The sequence below is a fragment of the Knufia obscura genome (assembly GCF_036327395.1).
Source record: "Knufia obscura strain CCFEE 5817 isolate CBS 148926 chromosome Unknown scaffold_2, whole genome shotgun sequence".
NCBI lineage: Eukaryota > Fungi > Ascomycota > Eurotiomycetes > Chaetothyriales > Trichomeriaceae > Knufia > Knufia obscura.
In genome coordinates this window covers 2,470,430-2,488,591 of record NW_027042688.1, presented here as the reverse complement: position 1 = coordinate 2,488,591, position 18,162 = coordinate 2,470,430, and the positions used below count along the sequence as shown (strand labels likewise).

General features: G+C 51.4%; 6 protein-coding genes across 6 annotated transcripts; 3 read left to right on the top strand and 3 right to left on the bottom strand.

The window, feature by feature from the left end:
• Positions 1-1,609: 1,609 nt before the first annotated feature.
• ENT3 (Epsin-3, clathrin recruitment and traffic between the Golgi and endosome) lies at positions 1,610-3,426 on the top strand (the record flags this gene model as incomplete). The annotated part of the gene is made up of 4 exons (XM_064871200.1): positions 1,610-1,691; positions 1,743-1,814; positions 1,867-1,988; positions 2,035-3,426. 4 exons carry the CDS (start codon positions 1,610-1,612, stop codon positions 3,424-3,426), a joined length of 1,668 nt encoding a protein of 555 aa, XP_064733653.1.
• A 775-nt stretch (positions 3,427-4,201) lies between these two features.
• On the top strand, positions 4,202-7,819 carry PMZ80_002767 (uncharacterized protein; the record flags this gene model as incomplete). The annotated part of the gene is made up of 1 exon (XM_064871199.1): positions 4,202-7,819. One exon carries the CDS (start codon positions 4,202-4,204, stop codon positions 7,817-7,819), a length of 3,618 nt encoding a protein of 1,205 aa, XP_064733652.1.
• A 1,023-nt stretch (positions 7,820-8,842) lies between these two features.
• On the bottom strand, positions 8,843-10,749 carry IMD1 (inosine-5'-monophosphate dehydrogenase; the record flags this gene model as incomplete). The annotated part of the gene is made up of 3 exons (XM_064871198.1): positions 8,843-9,987; positions 10,188-10,496; positions 10,548-10,749. 3 exons carry the CDS (start codon positions 10,747-10,749, stop codon positions 8,843-8,845), a joined length of 1,656 nt encoding a protein of 551 aa, XP_064733651.1.
• A 2,970-nt stretch (positions 10,750-13,719) lies between these two features.
• PMZ80_002765 (uncharacterized protein) lies at positions 13,720-14,772 on the top strand (the record flags this gene model as incomplete). Its single annotated transcript, XM_064871197.1, has 1 exon — positions 13,720-14,772. One exon carries the CDS (start codon positions 13,720-13,722, stop codon positions 14,770-14,772), a length of 1,053 nt encoding a protein of 350 aa, XP_064733650.1.
• Positions 14,773-15,022: 250 nt separating this feature from the next.
• Positions 15,023-17,163, bottom strand: PMZ80_002764 (uncharacterized protein; the record flags this gene model as incomplete). Its single annotated transcript, XM_064871196.1, has 5 exons — positions 15,023-15,593; positions 15,903-16,027; positions 16,076-16,186; positions 16,245-16,565; positions 16,630-17,163. The coding sequence occupies 5 exons, from the start codon at positions 17,161-17,163 to the stop codon at positions 15,023-15,025; spliced, it is 1,662 nt and encodes a 553-aa protein (XP_064733649.1).
• Positions 17,164-17,356: 193 nt separating this feature from the next.
• On the bottom strand, positions 17,357-17,756 carry PMZ80_002763 (uncharacterized protein; the record flags this gene model as incomplete). Its single annotated transcript, XM_064871195.1, has 2 exons — positions 17,357-17,437; positions 17,499-17,756. 2 exons carry the CDS (start codon positions 17,754-17,756, stop codon positions 17,357-17,359), a joined length of 339 nt encoding a protein of 112 aa, XP_064733648.1.
• Between the last annotated feature and the right edge of the window lie 406 nt (positions 17,757-18,162).

Here is an 18,162-nt window from a genome sequence, read left to right as displayed (position 1 = left end):
GATTGTGCCTGTTCGTGCAAGGAACGTTCACACCCGACTATCGTACGAATTAGGGTCGTAACACTCAATAAGTGGTGCGAAAAGGTGGGTCGTTCTTCGATTGTCTCACGGGATCTGTGCTTCGAAGGTCTGATCGCCTATAGTCAGAGCTGGTGACCCCCGGAGGAAGCCCAACAAGCCTCTAGCCCGAGAGCTTAGAGCACCATCGGTATCAGCACGGTATGTCAATAAATGACAGTCCCACTCTTCAGCACCATTTATTAAGTGCTACGACCTTGACCTGTATATCTAGTAGCGTGTTTGACCAAGCCCAGAAGCTCGAAATGCACGGCAACAACCGGAAAGCACCAGATCGACCTTCCACAGCGTGCTGGCTGGAATGAAGATATGACATTTGTTGATTCATGCATACTTACCAGACAAGTTCAGTGGACTGGGGTTGTACCCGAGCCTTGAAACGGGTGCATTGTTCTGCACAATGAGACTATAGTCCATGAGCTTGTTCGACGTTGGATAGGACCGAACAAAGCATGTGCTAAGAATGTTCCCAGAATAACACACAATGTTGCAACGGCCCGAGCTCATATACTTGAGCGCGGCCAGTGCAGATGCAGAAAATCCAACACACATCTCCCTGAACGTGCAGCGCACAGTGACTCAAACACATACTCAACGATTTCCCTTCACAAACCACCTCATATTGATCAACGTGCAGTGCACGTATTCCTCCAGGTAGGTTCGGAGCAAAATATCACATCCCCAGGTAAGTCTCGGTCCATCGCCATGACACCCTCATCAATGCTAGCATTGCTAGTCTCGACCTACACCTTCCTCAGCACATGTATATACACCGTCGCATCCAGCAGCGGATGCGGAGGAACATACTCATTCAACGAGTTCTGCTGGACGATTCAGAGTTTCTTTATGTTGCCATGGCAGATTCTCAGTGCAGCCGTATTCATTGCGTATGACATCTCATATTCGATGTTGTCCAGCTTGACTGATTTCCTGGAATGGTGGTGCGGCAACCGTGAGGATGCGGAGAAGATTATAGCTGGTCTCGTGGCGTTTATGGCGACAGGAGCGGCATGTTTGTTGGTAAGTTGGAAGGTTTCGTTCAGAGTGACTTCGATATCTATACCGGTACCAGCTGTGGGACTTATATAGAGCTAGCAAATTGTAAGAACATATCTGTAATTTGAGTTAACCGTGTTCAGCTGTGTTTCGATGCTTGGTCGCATGGCTTCTTGGGTTAATATTCGCTCTTCCCTCTGTTCGTTCCTGAATGGCCTGGTCGTGCATCACATCGGAATTAATATTCGTGAATTCGATCAACGTGAACCTTACAAGGACATACAAGTTCATCAAGCTGGTGCTTTGTTTCAGGTGGGTGGACCCTTTATTGTTTCCGAGCTGGTGAAATGTGGCTGACCAATGACATGCGACCAACCAAGACCCTGTCCGGCGAGGAAGGTGCGGAGCGGGAACACATTTCACAACTTGGACTTTTGGACGAGGCCCCTGTCTATTGACTTCCTCTTGTAAGAAGCTTCTCCTCGTCGGACGCGACTCATACTCTCATCAGCATCAACACCTTACTTATCTCACTATGGATTTCGACAGTCTCAAATCGCAGGTGTCGAACCTGACCCTCTACGACCTCAAAGCCGGCGTACGGAAGGTTCAGAATGGTTCGTGTAGAGCTCGAGTCCTTTCTGGGTGAAACACTAACCCAGGATCAGCCGTGATGAACTTGACGGAGATGGAATCTATGGTCCGAGAAGCCACCAACGCCGATCCTTGGGGAGCTCCTAGTACGAGAACAAAAAGGCATTCGAAGCATATACTGTGCTAACGAACAGCCAGGCTCTTTGATGCAGCAGATCGCCTCAGGAACACACAACTACCAGCAGCTTAACGAGATTATGCCCATGATCTACAAGAGGTTCACAGACAAGACCGCGGAAGAGTGGAGGCAGATATACAAAGTGCGCTTGCAATATGCGCAGGACAACTTGTTACTGACTATTGTAGGCCCTTCAACTACTGGAGTTTCTCGTAAAGAATGGCTCCGAACGTGTCGTGGATGATGCCCGATCACATCTGTCCTTGATCAAGATGCTCCGGCAATTCCACTATATCGATCAAAATGGCAAGGACCAGGGTATCAACGTGCGCAATCGCTCTGCTGAACTGGGGAAGCTGCTGGGAGACGTCGAAATGATCCGAGCTGAGCGAAAGAAGGCAAGGATAAACAAGAACAAATATGGTGGTGTCGAGGGTGGCGCTGGTCTTGGTGGTGGCTTCTCCAGTGGCAGCAGCAGCAGATACGGTGGCTTCGGTAGTGAGACCGGCGGCTTCGGTGGTGGTGGCTACGGTGGAGAAGTCTATGGTGATGGAGGCGGTTTCGGCGGTCAGGATCCAGAAGCCAGATTCCAGGGCACGCAACGTAGAGGAGACGACTTTGAGGAGTATGATGCTGGTGAGGACGATGACAGCGCTGCACACAGAAGACCGGCTGCCACAACAAGCGCAGCTCGCCCGAAAAGGGAAAGCAAGCCAGTAGCGGCAGCACCACCTAAGAAGAAGGAGCCGGTGAAGGATCTCTTCAGTTTCGACGATGATGAGCCAGCAACCCTCTCTCAGCCCAGTAATGGCGCTGTTGCAGCTTCTTCTTCGGGTGCCATGGACGATTTCGGCACATTACAAAGCAGTACTGCAGCAGCGGACGACGACTTCGACGACTTCCAGTCAGCCACCTCCCCAACCCCGGCTCAGACGAACACAAACCCGCTGGCAGCACTATCACCTCCTCCCACTACATCTACAACGACTTCGGCAACACGTTTCGCAGCTCCACAGCCCGTTGCGCCTCCACCAGTGAACACGATACTCTCTGCTCCATCACCAGCACCTTCGAACACCTCATCGATAGCGCCGACCTCGGCAGTCACATCTCCCACCACGCAGCAAAAACCTCTACAACCAGCAGGCGGCTTTAAGCCAGCTGGACCCAATTATTTCACATCAGTCCGTGCAGACATCAACACACCTGGCTCCAGTCAGCCGGCCTCATTCGCCTCCAGACCCTCCGCTACGCCTTCAACTTCGGCGTACACATCAAGCACATCGATGGCTAGTCTAGGCAAGCCAACGCCAAAGCCAGCGGCGTCATCTGGTGGCGATGCATTTGGCTCCATCTGGAGTACAGCCAGCACGAAAGCAGGCGTGCAACAGAAGGCCGCGCCAAGCAAGGGACCAGGTATGGCAGCTATGCAGAAGGAGAAGAGCTCGGCCGGTATCTGGGGTGCTGCTTCGTCTACACCTCCGCCTGGTAGAGCTGGCGCGCAAAACCCACCCATGAGCGCGCAATCACAGAAACCAGCTACGCCGTTAGGCAATGGCTTGGATGACCTGCTTGGGTAGATACAGAAGTGAGTGGGCTCTGTTGGGACGAATACAAAACACATTTTCACACTTTAATCTTCTTCCGGATCAGTATATCGTGGGAATCCAAGAGCGCGCTGAGACAGCGGGTGTCGTGCTGCTGTCCGCTCGGTCGACATTTTACGTTGTAGATGCACTGTGAGCGCTGTAATCAAGCAGTCTACTAGTGGTCGAAGCAGGCTGGTATCGTGAATTTCACAACAACCAGGACATTGTGCACAAGGAAGTTACCGTCCGAAAGGTTAAGGTGGTTCAAGACTACTTATACCTAGGTACGCATCCCTGTAGTCCCGTTCCGGCCCCGTGGGTTGAATCTGTACGGAACCCCGCTCGATCCGAGGTTCGTGGATCAGTGACGTAGGTTATCGAACCCGGTCAGAAGCTGTGTACAGACTTTGAAGTGTAGCAAAAGTAAAGTCGAGCGCCTTTTTCTCGTTCTACGCGCCTGCCGTTCTCGGTTTCAGTCGTTCTCGTTCGCTGAATAGAAGGCGTGGCCAGCGACAATTTGAATTTCTGATGCTCGCGAGCTTGCCGTACCTTCGTCATCTCGCAGGGCTCAGCTTAGAGGTCGCCCTAAGTTAAGCCACAGCACCAACAAATTAGCATTCGGCAGTGTCGCAGCGCGGGGATACAGCAGTATCATTACAGTAGAGCTTCCTAAGTACTAGAATCATTCTCATTCTCGTTTTATCTTTTCTTCCCTATAGGAGCTCCACCTCTATTGTTTGGCGGTGGGATCCGAACGTCGAGCGATATGGAGAATAGACCAAGCCATAAGCGCTCCAAGTCGTCACGGATCCTGAATGCATTCCGCAGCAACAGTCCCTCTGGCGGCAGCAGGGACAACGGTTCTGACGCTGACTCTCCAGTCGAAGGAAAACTTGGTCTCTTGACGCCTACGAGTGCCCTCGATACAAACAGATTGACGCCCACATCGTCGCATATCAGTATGGCCTCGTCGAGCCCAGTCAGTCGAACGAGCACCCATCAAGCTTCCGAAGAGAACCAGAAGGCACCCACAACAGGCTTGAGCACGACACCGTCGATTGAGGATTCAGTGCGCACGTTCAAGCTCTTTGAAGCTCTGCGAAGCAAAGACGAAAGTGCCATCTCAAAGGCCATTCAAGAATCACAACCTACAGCCTCGAATACCCAGCCGATCCCGGGCACCACTATACTACACCTAGCTATACAGTGTGCCGAGCCACAGATCGTCGACAAGGTCATAGATGAGGGCCAGGGTCTCGACCTGAATGCGCAAGACAGGGATGGCAATACTCCTCTACACCTAGCTGCACACCTGGGAAGAGCTTCGGTAGTCAACAAGCTGCTCGAACAACGAGGTATCAACGATGCTGTATCCAATAGAGCTGGAAAGACGCCTCTTGACCTTGCCCGCACCCCGGAAATCTTCAGCCAATTGCAGCTGGCTAGATCGCTCTTCATTGATTCTGTCGTCAAGCAAGTGCACGAAGCTGTTTCCAAGCAGAACTACAAGAAGATTGAAGACATACTGGTTGACACCAGGATAGAAGCCACCATCGATGTGAATGCTCTGGAGCTGGCAACAGACCAGGCTACTATCGAGAGTGGAGGCACTCTCCTTCACGAGGCTGCTCGCAACAAAGATTTACAGCTGGCGCAACTGCTTCTTTTGCACGGTGCTGATCCGTTCCGACGAGATCGGAGAGGAAAATTGCCTCAAGATGTTACAAAAGATGAGAGAACAAGAGCCATTCTCAAGAAGTCTCCTGCCGCAGCAGTGGCGCAAAGAGGTGTACAAGAAAAGGCAATTTTGGGCACTTCTCCAGGCGCATCACAAGACAAAGAGCAAGGCAAAGATTCACGCGAGATGAAAGGCTACCTCAAGAAGTGGACTAACTACACCTCTGGTTACAAGTTGAGATGGTTCGTGCTCGAAGACGGCGTGCTGAGCTATTACAAGCATCAGGACGATGCTGGCTCGGCTTGTCGAGGAGCAATCAATATGCGCATCGCACGCTTGCACATGGATGCTCAGGATAAGACAAGGTTCGAGATCATTGGAAAATCCTCCGTCAAGTACCACCTCAAGGCTAACCATGTGGTTGAGGCAAAGAGGTGGTTCTGGGCTCTCAACAATGCTATTCAGTACACCAAAGATGAAGCCAAGGAGGAGAAAAGAGCTACCGATACAGAAAGTGAAAGCGTTAGAGGAAGGCAAGCAGCAGCTCCAGGTGCTACACTGAGCGTGCCTGCCGCATCTTCGAAGGTCAGTTTCAAGTCTGGCGGCGACACTATTTTCGACTCTCGAAGTGAAGCTGGTGATGAGCTATATCGAACAACTACCGCCGCCGGCACAGCATCTATTCCTGGTGAGGAAGACTACGACGGAGACGATGCGAGCAGTCATGAAGGTCAGCACCGAGCTGGTCAGGACACCAAAGATGCATTTGCCATTACTGCGCAGTCCGCTAAACTCCAGCTGGATCTGCTGTCGCGCGTGTCCGGAGCACTGAATTCAAGGCAGACGCTCAAACCTGACACGCCCATGTCTGATCCAGATGTGGTCCAAGCATTTTCTACATACGATACGGCCGTGTCGAGCCTGAACAGCTTGGTCGCTGATCTGCTCAAGATTGCTCGAGATCGAGAGGCTTACTGGCAGTACAGATTGGAAAGAGATGCCGATGCCAGGAAGATGTGGGAAGAGAGTATGGCTGCTATAGCCTACGAACACGAAGATCTTAAGAAGACTATTGCCGTCTCGGAAGATAAGAGGAAACGAACGAAGCGCGCCCTGAAGGAAGCGTTAGAAGGCCAGACTAACGTACCTCAGGATTTGGTGGAAGAGCCTGGGCAAACCGATCAATCAATCTCCTTCGCCCAGATTAGATCTGAAGCTCAGCAATCCGCTAGACGCAGATCCTCAGCATTTAGACAAGGCAACAGGAGAAAATCGGTCATTGCGCAGTACACCAACGTGTCCGATTCGGAGTCTGGTGATGACGATGAATTCTTCGACGCTATCGACGCAGGCGAGATTGAAGTCATATCAGCTCCTTTAATGAGTCCACCACCAATTGAGGTCCCAAAGACCGGCGAAAAAGATCCTTTTACCACAGCCGCCGAGGAAAAAGAAACCAACGAAAGAGTCCGCAAGCAAAAAGCCATCGAACCCTCCTATAAAGGCTATGAATCAGGTATAAGAACAAAACTACCCATAGACGCCGACAACCGCCCCAAAATCTCCCTCTGGGGTATCCTCAAATCCATGATCGGCAAAGACATGACTAAGATGACCCTTCCCGTTTCCTTCAACGAGCCAACATCCCTCCTCTACCGTGTCGCGGAGGACATGGAATACGCCGACCTCCTCGACATAGCCGCCGACCGCACCAACTCCCTCGAACGCCTTGTCTATGTCGCTGGTTTTGCCGCCTCAGAATACGCAAGCACTATTGGACGTGTCGCTAAGCCATTCAACCCGCTTCTGGGCGAGACATATGAGTACGTCCGTCCGGACAAAGGCTACCGTTTCTTCGCAGAGCAAGTCTCTCACCACCCACCCATTGGCGCTGCATACGCCGAGTCCGCGCGCTGGGATTACTGGGGTGAAAGCGCAGTCCGTACAAAATTCCAGGGTAAATCCTTCGATGCAAACCCTCTAGGAACATGGTATCTGAGACTTCGACCGAAAGATGGACCCGAAGAACTCTACACCTGGAAGAAAGTAACCACGACCGTCATCGGAATCATCACCGGTAACCCCACAATCGACAACTACGGCGCAATGGAAATCAAGAACTGGAACACAGGCGAGACCTGCGTGCTCGACTTCCGACCACGAGGGTGGAAGGCAAGCAGCGCCTACAACGTCATCGGCAAAGTCACCGACTCACACGGCGTAACGAAATGGTCCATCGGCGGCCGCTGGAACGACAAGATTTACGCCCGTGAGACCGAAGGTTTCGAGGATGCTGCTATCGGCGAGGGCAAGACCTCCAAGAGCGGCAACCAAGCCATCCTCGTCTGGCAGGCTGGCGAGCGACCGGCTGGTATCCCCTTTAACCTCACGTCCTTCGCTGTCACTTTCAACGACGATAATCCGAAATTGGTGCCGCATCTTGCGCCTACGGATAGTCGGCTAAGACCGGATCAGCGGGCCATGGAGTTGGGCGAGTATGATAAGGCGGCGGAGGAGAAGAATCGGGTTGAGGAGAAGCAGAGGGCGGCTCGAAGGGAGAGGGAGGCGAAGGGGGAGGAGTGGAGGAGTAAGTTCTTCAGGCAGGTTAAGCATCCGGTTACGGGGGAGTCGTACTGGGAATTTAATGGGGAGTATTGGAAGCGGAGAGATGAGGGGGATTGGAGTGGATGTGGGGATATTTTCTAGGGGTTGGGGGAGGTGAAGTGAGTTGGATGGTATCAGTACATAAAGTGAATTCAGGATCTATTCTTATCATAGCATCGTTCCGTGGGAAGTGTTCCGTTTGCCTTGATATGACTGACCTCACCGTGTACTAACTCGATGGCGTAGATTTGGTTTGAGTAACTAGACAAAAAGTCTGTCTTATTGAAGCTGACGTGCAGGACTAGACCGACGTCAAGCCTCGAATGAACATTTGGTCACCATTCAGCTCAACACGCGGTTTTGGACCTTGGACACAAGCGCATCTGACCGCAATGTTCTTTCTCGCTGTCTCGAAGAGTAGGAGTTCAATCAACGTATGTGCTTCAGGTAATGTGTTGTGTCGTATTGGTTCGGTGCCCTCCTCGGTCCACAACTAAAACCCATTCTTCAGAGCCGCATCTGCCACGCGTAGAGATGCGCCGAGATCTGAGCAAGGTATCGAGGATTCCGAATATCCGGGCGGGAGAGATAGATGGATGGCTGCTGAGCGCTGAAAGAGGGTGGATGTGTTGGGTGCAAGGACTGCAGCGGCGTCTTCTAGGCTATGGAGGGCCCTTCGTGTCTCCCTCGGCTCTGTGAGGTTGGTAAGTGCTGGGTTCGCCTGGTTGAACCTTGATGAGGGTGTTCGCATTGAGGTGGTTGAGAGTGCGCCCCGTCCTTCTTTGGTTGTAGAGCGGCGAACGGTACGACCACTGTAAGACCGTCGGTGCCGATGGCCAATCCAGGAAGTTCCCTCCTGACTTATAGCCAATTCAGTACACCAGAATAGTTGTGGGGGATGGGTGGTCAAGCACTGGCGTTGATGAACAAGCAGAGAAGTTGACATTATCATCAGAATCGTGTTCATTGCTCGCGCCAATATCTAGGTAATCGAGTCTCTTCGCTGTCGTGTCCAACGAGCGGTCCAATACGCCAACCTGTAATGCTTTTGCTCATAATACATCCATGCATCTCTTCGTTGGGTATCTTTCTTCACATATCTTCTTTACTATCTCATACTGGCATCTACGAGTAGAGCTTCTTCTCGTAGCTGTGTAGACCGTGCACATTGCCCTCGGCCATAGCGCTCACAGTCCTCAACTCGAACCGCACCTTCCCTTCTCGGGTGTGCTGGCGCAAATCCTTCAAGCTGGTTTCACCCATATCTTGAAGGGAATGCTGCAAACCAGCAAGCAGGTATGGCACGAACTTCGTGATCGAACCTCGATCGGCCACTGATCCACTTACACCCTGCGCGACAAGCACAGAAGCACTTTCAGAGAAGTATCTGGCTGTACCAGCACTAGCAGCTTTGGCGTTCTTTGCATTGCCACCACCTGCCCGCTTGTCTTCCATAGCTGCAATGGAACCCATACCCCGGTATGCCTTGACAAGTTTGCCCTCTGAGCTGACGAAGTACTCACCAGGAGACTCAGTCGTGCCAGCCAAGAGACCACCCATCATGACAGTCGAGGCACCCATCGCAAGACCCTTGACGATGTGACCGACGTTCTGGATGCCGCCATCAGCAATGCATGGCACGCCGAACTTGGCAGCGAACGCAGAGACGCTGAACACAGCAGAAGCCTGTGGTCTTCCGACCGCCATGACTTCTTGTGTGATACAGGCGCTTCCACTTCCCATACCAATTCTCAGACCGTCAACACCTGCTGCGATCAGAGCTGCAGCTTGTTCTCGAGTCACGACGTTTCCGCCAATGACGTCGATGCCAGGGTACGTCTCTTTGATGTACTTGATCATCTCGATCTGGAACATGCTGTTGCCCTGACTAGAGTCCAACACAACGATATCTAGGCCTGCATCAACCAGCTTCTGTAGTCTGCTCTTGTCTTCTGGTCTTGTGCCGATGGCTGCGGCTGAGATCAGTTGCTTGGAGTGTGGGAGTTTCGAGGCTAGAGGGTAGTGGAGGTTCTTCATGAGATCGGATCGGGAGACGAGGGAGACAAGGTTGCCTTCGCTGTCTACGATGGGTAGTTTACCCTTCTTCGACTTTCGGAGGACTTCGTTGGCTTCTTCGAGGGTAGTACCCTGGGTGGCTGTTACGAGATCGGAGGACATGACTTCTGTGACTTTGGCGTAGGAGTCGTGGTGAAACTGGATATCGCGGGTTGTGATTATGCCGATGAGCTTGGACTTGAGCTTGCCGTTCTCTGCAGTTTGTGTGTTAGCGCAGGATCCTCACGCTGGTATCCAAAGCCGAGAAGTGGTTGTTTGAGCTGATCAGACAGAAATCTCCATGTATTCCCCATCGCAAGTTCATGCTGCGGATGAACGAAAGTTTAAAAGGGTAAATTATGTTTGAACATCATTTGAGCTCTTTTGTGCAGATCTGGAAGAGGAATGTGCATACCTGTAACTGGGAACCCGCCGAAACCCCATTGCTCTTTCAAGTCTTTGGCTTCACCGACGGTTGTTTCCGGAGAAAGGACGATTGGCTCAGAGATGAAGCCGTTCTCGAATCTCTTGACTTTTCTAACCATTTCTGCTTGCTCGTCTGCAGAGCAATTGTGGTGGATTATGCCGAGTCCGCCCAGGAGAGCCATATATATGGCCATTTTATCCTCTGTCACGGTATCCATGGGTGAGGATAGGAGCGGAGTCTTGAGGGAGATTCTCTTTGTTATCGGGGAATCGAGAGTCACTGAGGAGGCTGCAAAGCCTGCAGAATCGAGTTAGGACAAAACACTTCCGACTACATCGAAATGCTTACCAATGTAGCCAGGCAGTACAAGAAAGTCATTGTAAGTGAGAGCACCGTGCTTCTTGGAGTCAATCAATTCATGAACGCTGAGTCCATCTCTGGACTCATAATCCTTCTCAAGAATCTCTAGAGCTTTGGTGTGATCCATTGGCTTGCCCACAGCAAGAAGTGGTGCACTCGAGCCGCTGGCGTCGCCGTTAAGGATAGGCATTTCGATAAGTAGTGGAAGACAAAGCAAAATGCGGGAGAAAGGACACACAGGTAGCAGTGTAGATATCACAAAACAGAGCTATGAGCCGTGTGAGGTCGAGTCCTTTTCCGAGAAGAAAGAAAAGAAGACCATGACCAGATGTCGCGTCCAGAAATTTTTGACCGCCCGACCCTCGAAAACTGCCAAGCTTCAGATCAGGCGCTAATTTTATCGATAGCGCAAGAATCTGGGGTATCACGTGCAGCTGCACATCCTTGACATTTCTGGACTTGCTGGGAGTAAGCATGCAAATTCGTGTCCATTGAAGTCGCCAACCTTGAAAGCGTTAGATTTCTTTGGACCTCCATCAGAGGGAGTTGCCCTGCCGAAACGACGCTGGACTGACGCAGAGCACGTGATGAGCCTCAAAACGTTCACAAATCATGAGAAGTCGTAGAAACGGGCGAACACCCTGGACGGATATGGTGAGTTTATGTATTCTTTAGCTACTTCTGGGAGTATTATCAAATGGTGATGTATCATAATTCATGAAAGTATTCTTAGGCTCGCTCTTCGCCCGAGATATTAATGTGGCCGCATGTACGCACAAGTAATCACGACTGGCGTACCCTCTAGAAAACATGATAAAAGTCTAATGGACATCTCCCAGATTCACGAACTGACCTCAACATGTCGATTAATGTTTCTCTAGAAACTGCTCTTTACAGGCTACTGGCGTACCCCAGGAACTGAGGCAAGCGGCCAGCTTGAATTCGCGTGTGGAGGCTCCCCTTGCTGGCACGCTGCAGTTGTAGCCTGTATTCTAAGCCCAGGTAAGACTGTTGAGCGCGAACTGGTAACCCGTCACCTGCATATTCTTGTCCACACTTGTGATATTCATGCCACGAGCACGTGGCTTGCCTGACCACCAAGAATTATTAACTCCCCGTAGCACAGAATCTCATCGCAGGAGCGGAACGTTTCAATCCCGTTCAATACCTGGAGTGGTTGCTGCGGGAATGTGTCTGATATGTATGCAGAGGAGTTGGTCTGCGCGAGCGTCGCTTGAAGACTGGATTTCGAGGCTCGGGGGCACCCCAGTACAGATAGCGAGACCTGCTTGACTGCAATAATCCACTCGTCTCAAGACTGGACTTCGAGGCTCGTGGTACCCCAAGTGTACGAACAAGACCTATGAAATCATGCCATCATACTATCGATCAGGGACTGGATTCCGAGGATGGGGGCCACCCCAGTACACAAAACAGGATCTAGTAAACCATGCCGCTATACAACTGATCAAGTACTGGAATTTATACCTCGGGGGCACCCCGGTACACAAATCGAGACCTACCCTTCGATTATGCCGTTGTGCTGTCTTCGCCGTCGTCGGACCCATTGCCGAGCGGCGAATAGGACAGTCTCTAGCATGGCATTTGCTTACTACTTGAAACGTGAAGCATTGGTTGAGTCGCTGAGGTCGAGCACTTTCGGCACAAACAGAGCCTCAACGACTTCTCTTCCGGTGGTCTTGTTCAGTTGCACAAGGAAAATTCGTCGCATGTCAACCATGTTTCCGGCAACATCGTCAGAGAGTCATCCTCAGGTCGATGCAGGTGATGCGGATGCCAGGATGGTCAAGCTAAGAGCTTAAAGAATTATCGTGGCTGGTATCACGACATGTGTATGCCTCAGATGCGGTCGGAAATTGATCTGGCAAAGGAGATCGTGTTTCAAGAGTGAAAGAGTTCACATTTTATGCCATTATGCTTGCTTTATGGTTCAATCCATGTTTGGTGAAGCTTGATCAGCCCCTCTCCGCAGTTTGTGTTTGTTGACTAGGGTGACTTCAGGTTCTAGGGGAGGGTGGAGGTTTGGTGGTGTCTGTGCCCACAATACCAATGGGAGGATCTAGTCTGCTCAAACTGACCATAGAATAGTGCACGTCCTCGCTCGTCAACGAAGGCAAGCCTGCCCGCTCGTGGTGTTGCGACAGCCCTTAAAAGAGCTTCAACGAGTGCATGGTCTGTATCATCGACGTTATGGCGCAAAGTCTAAGAACCAGGTTGCTAACAGGGCGCTAGCAGATGTGCCTTTCGGAAGTAGCTTCCGGACTTCCGTGCACGGCGAAGCTTAAGCGTGTATTGGTGAGAAAGATGTGGCGATCATCACCAACCGACACGCTAGTTTTCTGTCAAAAGAATTTCCGCACACCGATGCTCGACGCAGACAGCGAGATGCTGTTCGCCATTACTTACCAGACTGTTGGCTGAAACTTTGGTATCGTTACACAGTCGCCGGCATCGAAATGGTGTTCGAATCTGAGCATGCACGCCGCCGCCGTTGTCAAGAAGCTCGAAGGCGCTCTGTGCCTCGGGAAATAGGTGGACTGCGGGGTTGGATCTGCAAGGCACTGTGACTGACTTTCTTACATGCGTCGATCTGGTGCACCAAACTCCGTACCAAGTGTCATTGGACGAAAAGCAGAGCAAACTAGATTCCAACAAGGAAGGTACGTCGTATAGCTCATGGCGGTTCTATTTGCGAGCATCAACCGTTCGTTGTTTAGTACTCAAGGTACCTATTCGAGCAATGGTGACGTTCATGATCCAGGCGCCAAGCCGTCTCTCCGCTCACAGCCGTTCCCCCATCTCTTGGTTATCCTTCACGCTAAGGCGACTGCATGTCAACGGCTCAACATCGAATTGAGAACCTTGCCATGTTCCAAATTCTATTGCTACAAACCCGGTGCTACCAGCCACATGTTGGCAAAGTCAGGTACTTCGTCCAGTAAGACACCCATGCCAAGGGAACGTGCAGCGCAATCGCAGCTTGGCCAACGACATCGCTCCGTGGCCAAACTCAATCTATCATGGAGCCGGACAGAGCTCAGCTTAAGCTCGAGTATATAGCTGCGCAGTGTAAACATTTCCCAGGTATGTACCTTCCTCTCACTCGTGCTCTCACTTCCTCCAACGAACCACCACAATCATGCATTTCACCTCCCTCCTCAGCGCAGCAGCGCTCGCAGCTACAACCGCCGCTCAATCCTACCCTCTCACCCAAGTCTACCAATTCGAAAACTCCTTCAGCGGCGTCGGCTATGTCAACATCGAGAACATCGCCCTCCGCAAATCCAATGGCCAACTCCTACTCAACACTGTCACTGGTGCGAACATGGCGCAGCTCGACCCCGCAAATCCCCAAGCAGAGCTTCTTGTGAACCTGACGAATGCCCTTGGCAATGGCCAGCCAGGCTCTCTCACTGGTATCGCAGAGACCAGCCACGATGTCTATACTGTTGCCGCAGGAAACTTTCAGTTTGGACCTCAGGTGCCCGGCGGTGTCCTAGGCGTCAACGGTTCCTTCTCAGTATGGAACGTCGACCTAAATGGTTCCCCGGCGAAAACTAGCCTCGTGACCAAGATTCCTGAAGCACGCTCGCTCAACGGAGTAACCGCTATACCAAAGAGCGATCTCGTCCTGATTGCAGATTCGCTCCTCGGCGCTGTTTACTCCGTCAACATCAAGACGGGCGAGTACAAGGTCGTCATCCAGGACTCGCTCTTCCTCCCCAACCTCGGCGTTGTCAACTTCGGCATCAATGGTGTCCAGGTCAAGGGCAAATACCTTTACTTCACAAACTCAGCACAGATGATCTTCGGTCGTGTACCGATTGATCTACAGAGTGGCAAGGCAGTTGGTGCCATCGAAATCGTCGCAAAAGGACCCGCGGCCGGCGCAACCTTCGATGATTTTGACTTCAAGCCTAGCACTGGTGATGCATGGATTGCCAGTCAACCCACCAATGTCTGGCAGGTTACACAGCAGGGACAAGTTAACCTTGCTGTCAACAGCACGGAGCTGCTTGGCCCTACAGCTACCGCCTTCGGTGCGGATGGCTGCACCTTGTACGTTACCACTGGTGGCGTCGGTGGTGGTCCATCTGGACCCATGAGTGGCCAAGTGTTTGCGGTCGACACTTGCGGAGAGCAGCAGGGACAGAACCAGGGAGAGAAGCAGTGGAGGAAATGGCGCGCATAGAGAACCATTGTCGATAGTCACTAGCATAATATCCTCAGCTGTCTCAATACGACCGCTTGTAATGTTCACGAATTCATGTATCACCATCTGATCCCTTGCATCTTCGGTGTCATGTTATCGGTTCTTGCAATTAAAGACTTATCTAATCTCTACAATGTTCCTTAACAGCTTCAGAAGCAAATAGTCCTATCTCCAGAACCTTCTGTCATTCCCCTACCACGTCTTGCTATCATCTCCTCTTCCAGTACTCTTAGGACTTACTGCCCAATGACCCATCGCTCTTCTCATGACCAGTCGCCATCATCGTAGCAAGCTTCAAATCTCTCCCATTATTGGGACAATTCGCAATCTGAACACTCTCGTCGCTCGCAGCATCCCTGGCAATTTCATGAACACGATCCAACCCCACAACGCCCTCCCCAGCAGGAGCCCATCGCAGCTCCGACTTCACTCCCATCTCCTGAATCCGAGCTGCTAGCAATTTGATCTCCCCTAGCTCCCTTAATCGCAGGTACCCGCTCTGTCTCTCTTCTGACCAGGTATGAAAGTCTCGAATAGCCTCCAAGGCCTGATTGCTATCCGAAAACACAACCACTTCCTCGATCTTCAGCCAACCTTCATCCTTTTCGGCCTGACACTTCGACATTGCGATCTGCATGGCTGCCATGATGGCGAAGAGCTCGACAGCATGCTTCATCTCTGCATTTGATACGTCCCCAATCGCGATGTACTTCTTGCTTTTGTATGGTCTCGAGGTGCGATTCTCCGGGACTGGTCTTGCATCTCGTGAGCTGGGTTGGGTGAAGTTTTGCGATAGCTGACTGTGAGTGCTGCGTTGTTCTCGGTCGCCTCGCCTTCGATCTCGACAACGAGTCCCACCCTGATGGACCTTATGACGACGTGTACGTCTAGGTCTCGCTGTCAGATGGACGCTCGTCTTGTGTTCAAGCAGCTAAGCACAATTGAATTTCGACTAGAGGCATTTAGTGGCCTGCTGCCAAGGTTGTGGCATCCCAAAGCACAGTGATGGGTCAGAGAGGTCACCTCAACTTGGTGGCATACTGCGTCGGATGGTGAAGGCTGGGAAAAGGTGGCGTGGAGCAAAGTTGCCCGTCCGGCGCAATCTGTACCATTTGAGACTGATCAAGGCTAGACCATAAGTGACAACAGCGAATGCAGCGATCATGCCTGCAAAAGGGGCCATCGACTTCACCAAGTAGCTGTCGGAAGGTATATTGTCCATACCAAAGAAGGCCTAAGATTGTCAACTGATCGTGCTATAAAAGAAGAGAGGATGGCTTACCGTGACAAAGGGCAAGGGCAAATAGACAATGGTGACGACAGTGAAAACCATGATGTTCTGATTTGTATGTCCAGCTTGCAGAGCTTCGCGTACGGAAGTGGCATTGAACAGCTGTGTCAGAGTCAGAGAGCTGTATCTAACGCAGGCATAGTAAGGGCTGGGTTCTCACTCCGTCCCTCAGGGACTCAATCTCTGCATGCTTCCTTTCAATCCGATTCTGGATTCTGTTCAGCTCCAGCAAGCACGATGCCTCGATTTGCCGCCAACGAGTATTCAGTGCTTCCAGATCACTCTCACTGCAGAACCTACCTACCAGGGAGCGACGAAATTGGTGTTGCCATTCAAGAGGCCACTCAGCCACACGCTGCTTCGTGTCTTCAACAGAATCATGCATAATACGCAGTAGCTGCAGCACCTTAAAGTAAAACTTTGATTTCTCCAGGCCAGCTTGGTCAAACATAATCCTCGACATCAAATTGTCGTCCGAGATCTGTGAGAGCTGATGTAAAAGAGAGGTCAGTTATGATGTCTTTGTATGGACGAGCAAAAGATACCTTAAGCTCGATTTCCTCTTCTATGCGACCAAGTACGTTACTCCACTGTGATAACGCGCCTTTGAAATGCTTACGAAGCAACTCAATGTACATCAGAACGGGCGTTAGGGGTCCTCGTATGGTATGTTCATCATTGCTGGGCTGGCGCCCTATCGGGAAATGGTCCCACGGACTACCTCCGTGGTCAGAAAGGAAAGTGATCGAAAAGCAAGATGTTGCAGGCCCTGGGTAAGCCTTGAGTAACAGAACATCTCGCGCTTCGCGTATGGGACATCCATGTTTCGTCCGGTGTGCATGAAAGGATTCGGGCAATGTTGGCAGCATAGTCATCTCTCGAGCGAGCTCGAAGCCGGTGGCTGCAGACCATGCAGTCGATGCATGACGCTCCTCTGAGAAATACCGGATAGCGAACCACATCATGAAGTATGGTTGGTCGTGGTCGCTATCAAGATGATCGGTGTGCATGAATACTTGGTTGCTGAAGTATGGCACCTCTGCAACTGTGGCTAGCTTCCAAGGATCGACAAATGACATTATGAACTCTGTGAGGAACCGGTAACACCACGGCTGGCAAGGCTTGAGTACCTCTGCACATTCGCCTGCTAGGTGTGCATAAAGAAGTAACAGTATCTGATAGGTAGATAGCTTCTGCTCGGTCGAAATTTGCTACGTTGAAAATTGGTTAACGCATTCTTCCACAAGCAAAGACTTCGATGTTGCTGCAGACCTACAGGTAAACACCTCTGAGTGGTAGTGCGGCCACGTATTTCCCTAGCAGTTCTACTTCGTCGAAAGGTGCCTCATCTAGCTGCGGCAGTCTTAGCATTGTTCCTATCGAAGGGCGTGTCACACAGGCTCTGTCTCCTTACAGGATAGTGGCGTATGGTGTCCTCGTCTTCCGCGATGAAGTAGAATATGTCCATTCGTCCAAATCCGGCCGAGGACATCTGGAATATGGAGTCGAACTCGAATAGCAGATTCTCCGGTAAGTGCATTCCTGAGACCATACGAGTGGCCTGGTCGCACAGTTGACTTCGTATCGTCGGGACTTGATGACCTGCTGGCTTGAGTGCCACTCTATCTGCTTGGGGTGCCTCATTCGTCTTTAAGAAGGCGAGGGCGGTCATGCTGTGGCCACGTATGATGGCGTTCAGTTTTTCCTGGACGCAACGAGTCCTGACCGAGTTCATGAGGAGAGATTGCTTCCATGCTGTACAAGCTATCGATGTGTCCTCCGGCATGAACACCATTAGTCAGTGAGGAATTGGCAAAATGGCGTGCACGATTGCTTACCACTGCGTCTTTGGCGAAACGGAGCCACTACCTCCTGAAGTGCCACAGTCTGAAAATTGCTTTTCGCCGTCAAGGTCGCCGGATGTTTCCTCCAGAGCAGCGAGGCTTTGGAAACTTGCTAGGATTTGGTTTTGGGATCGCTGCTGCTGTTCTATCTGCCGTAGGAGCATATGATAGTGCTTGACATCTTGTTGCGAGGAGGCTGTGATCATCTTTCGGTCATGGGTATCTATGAGCGAT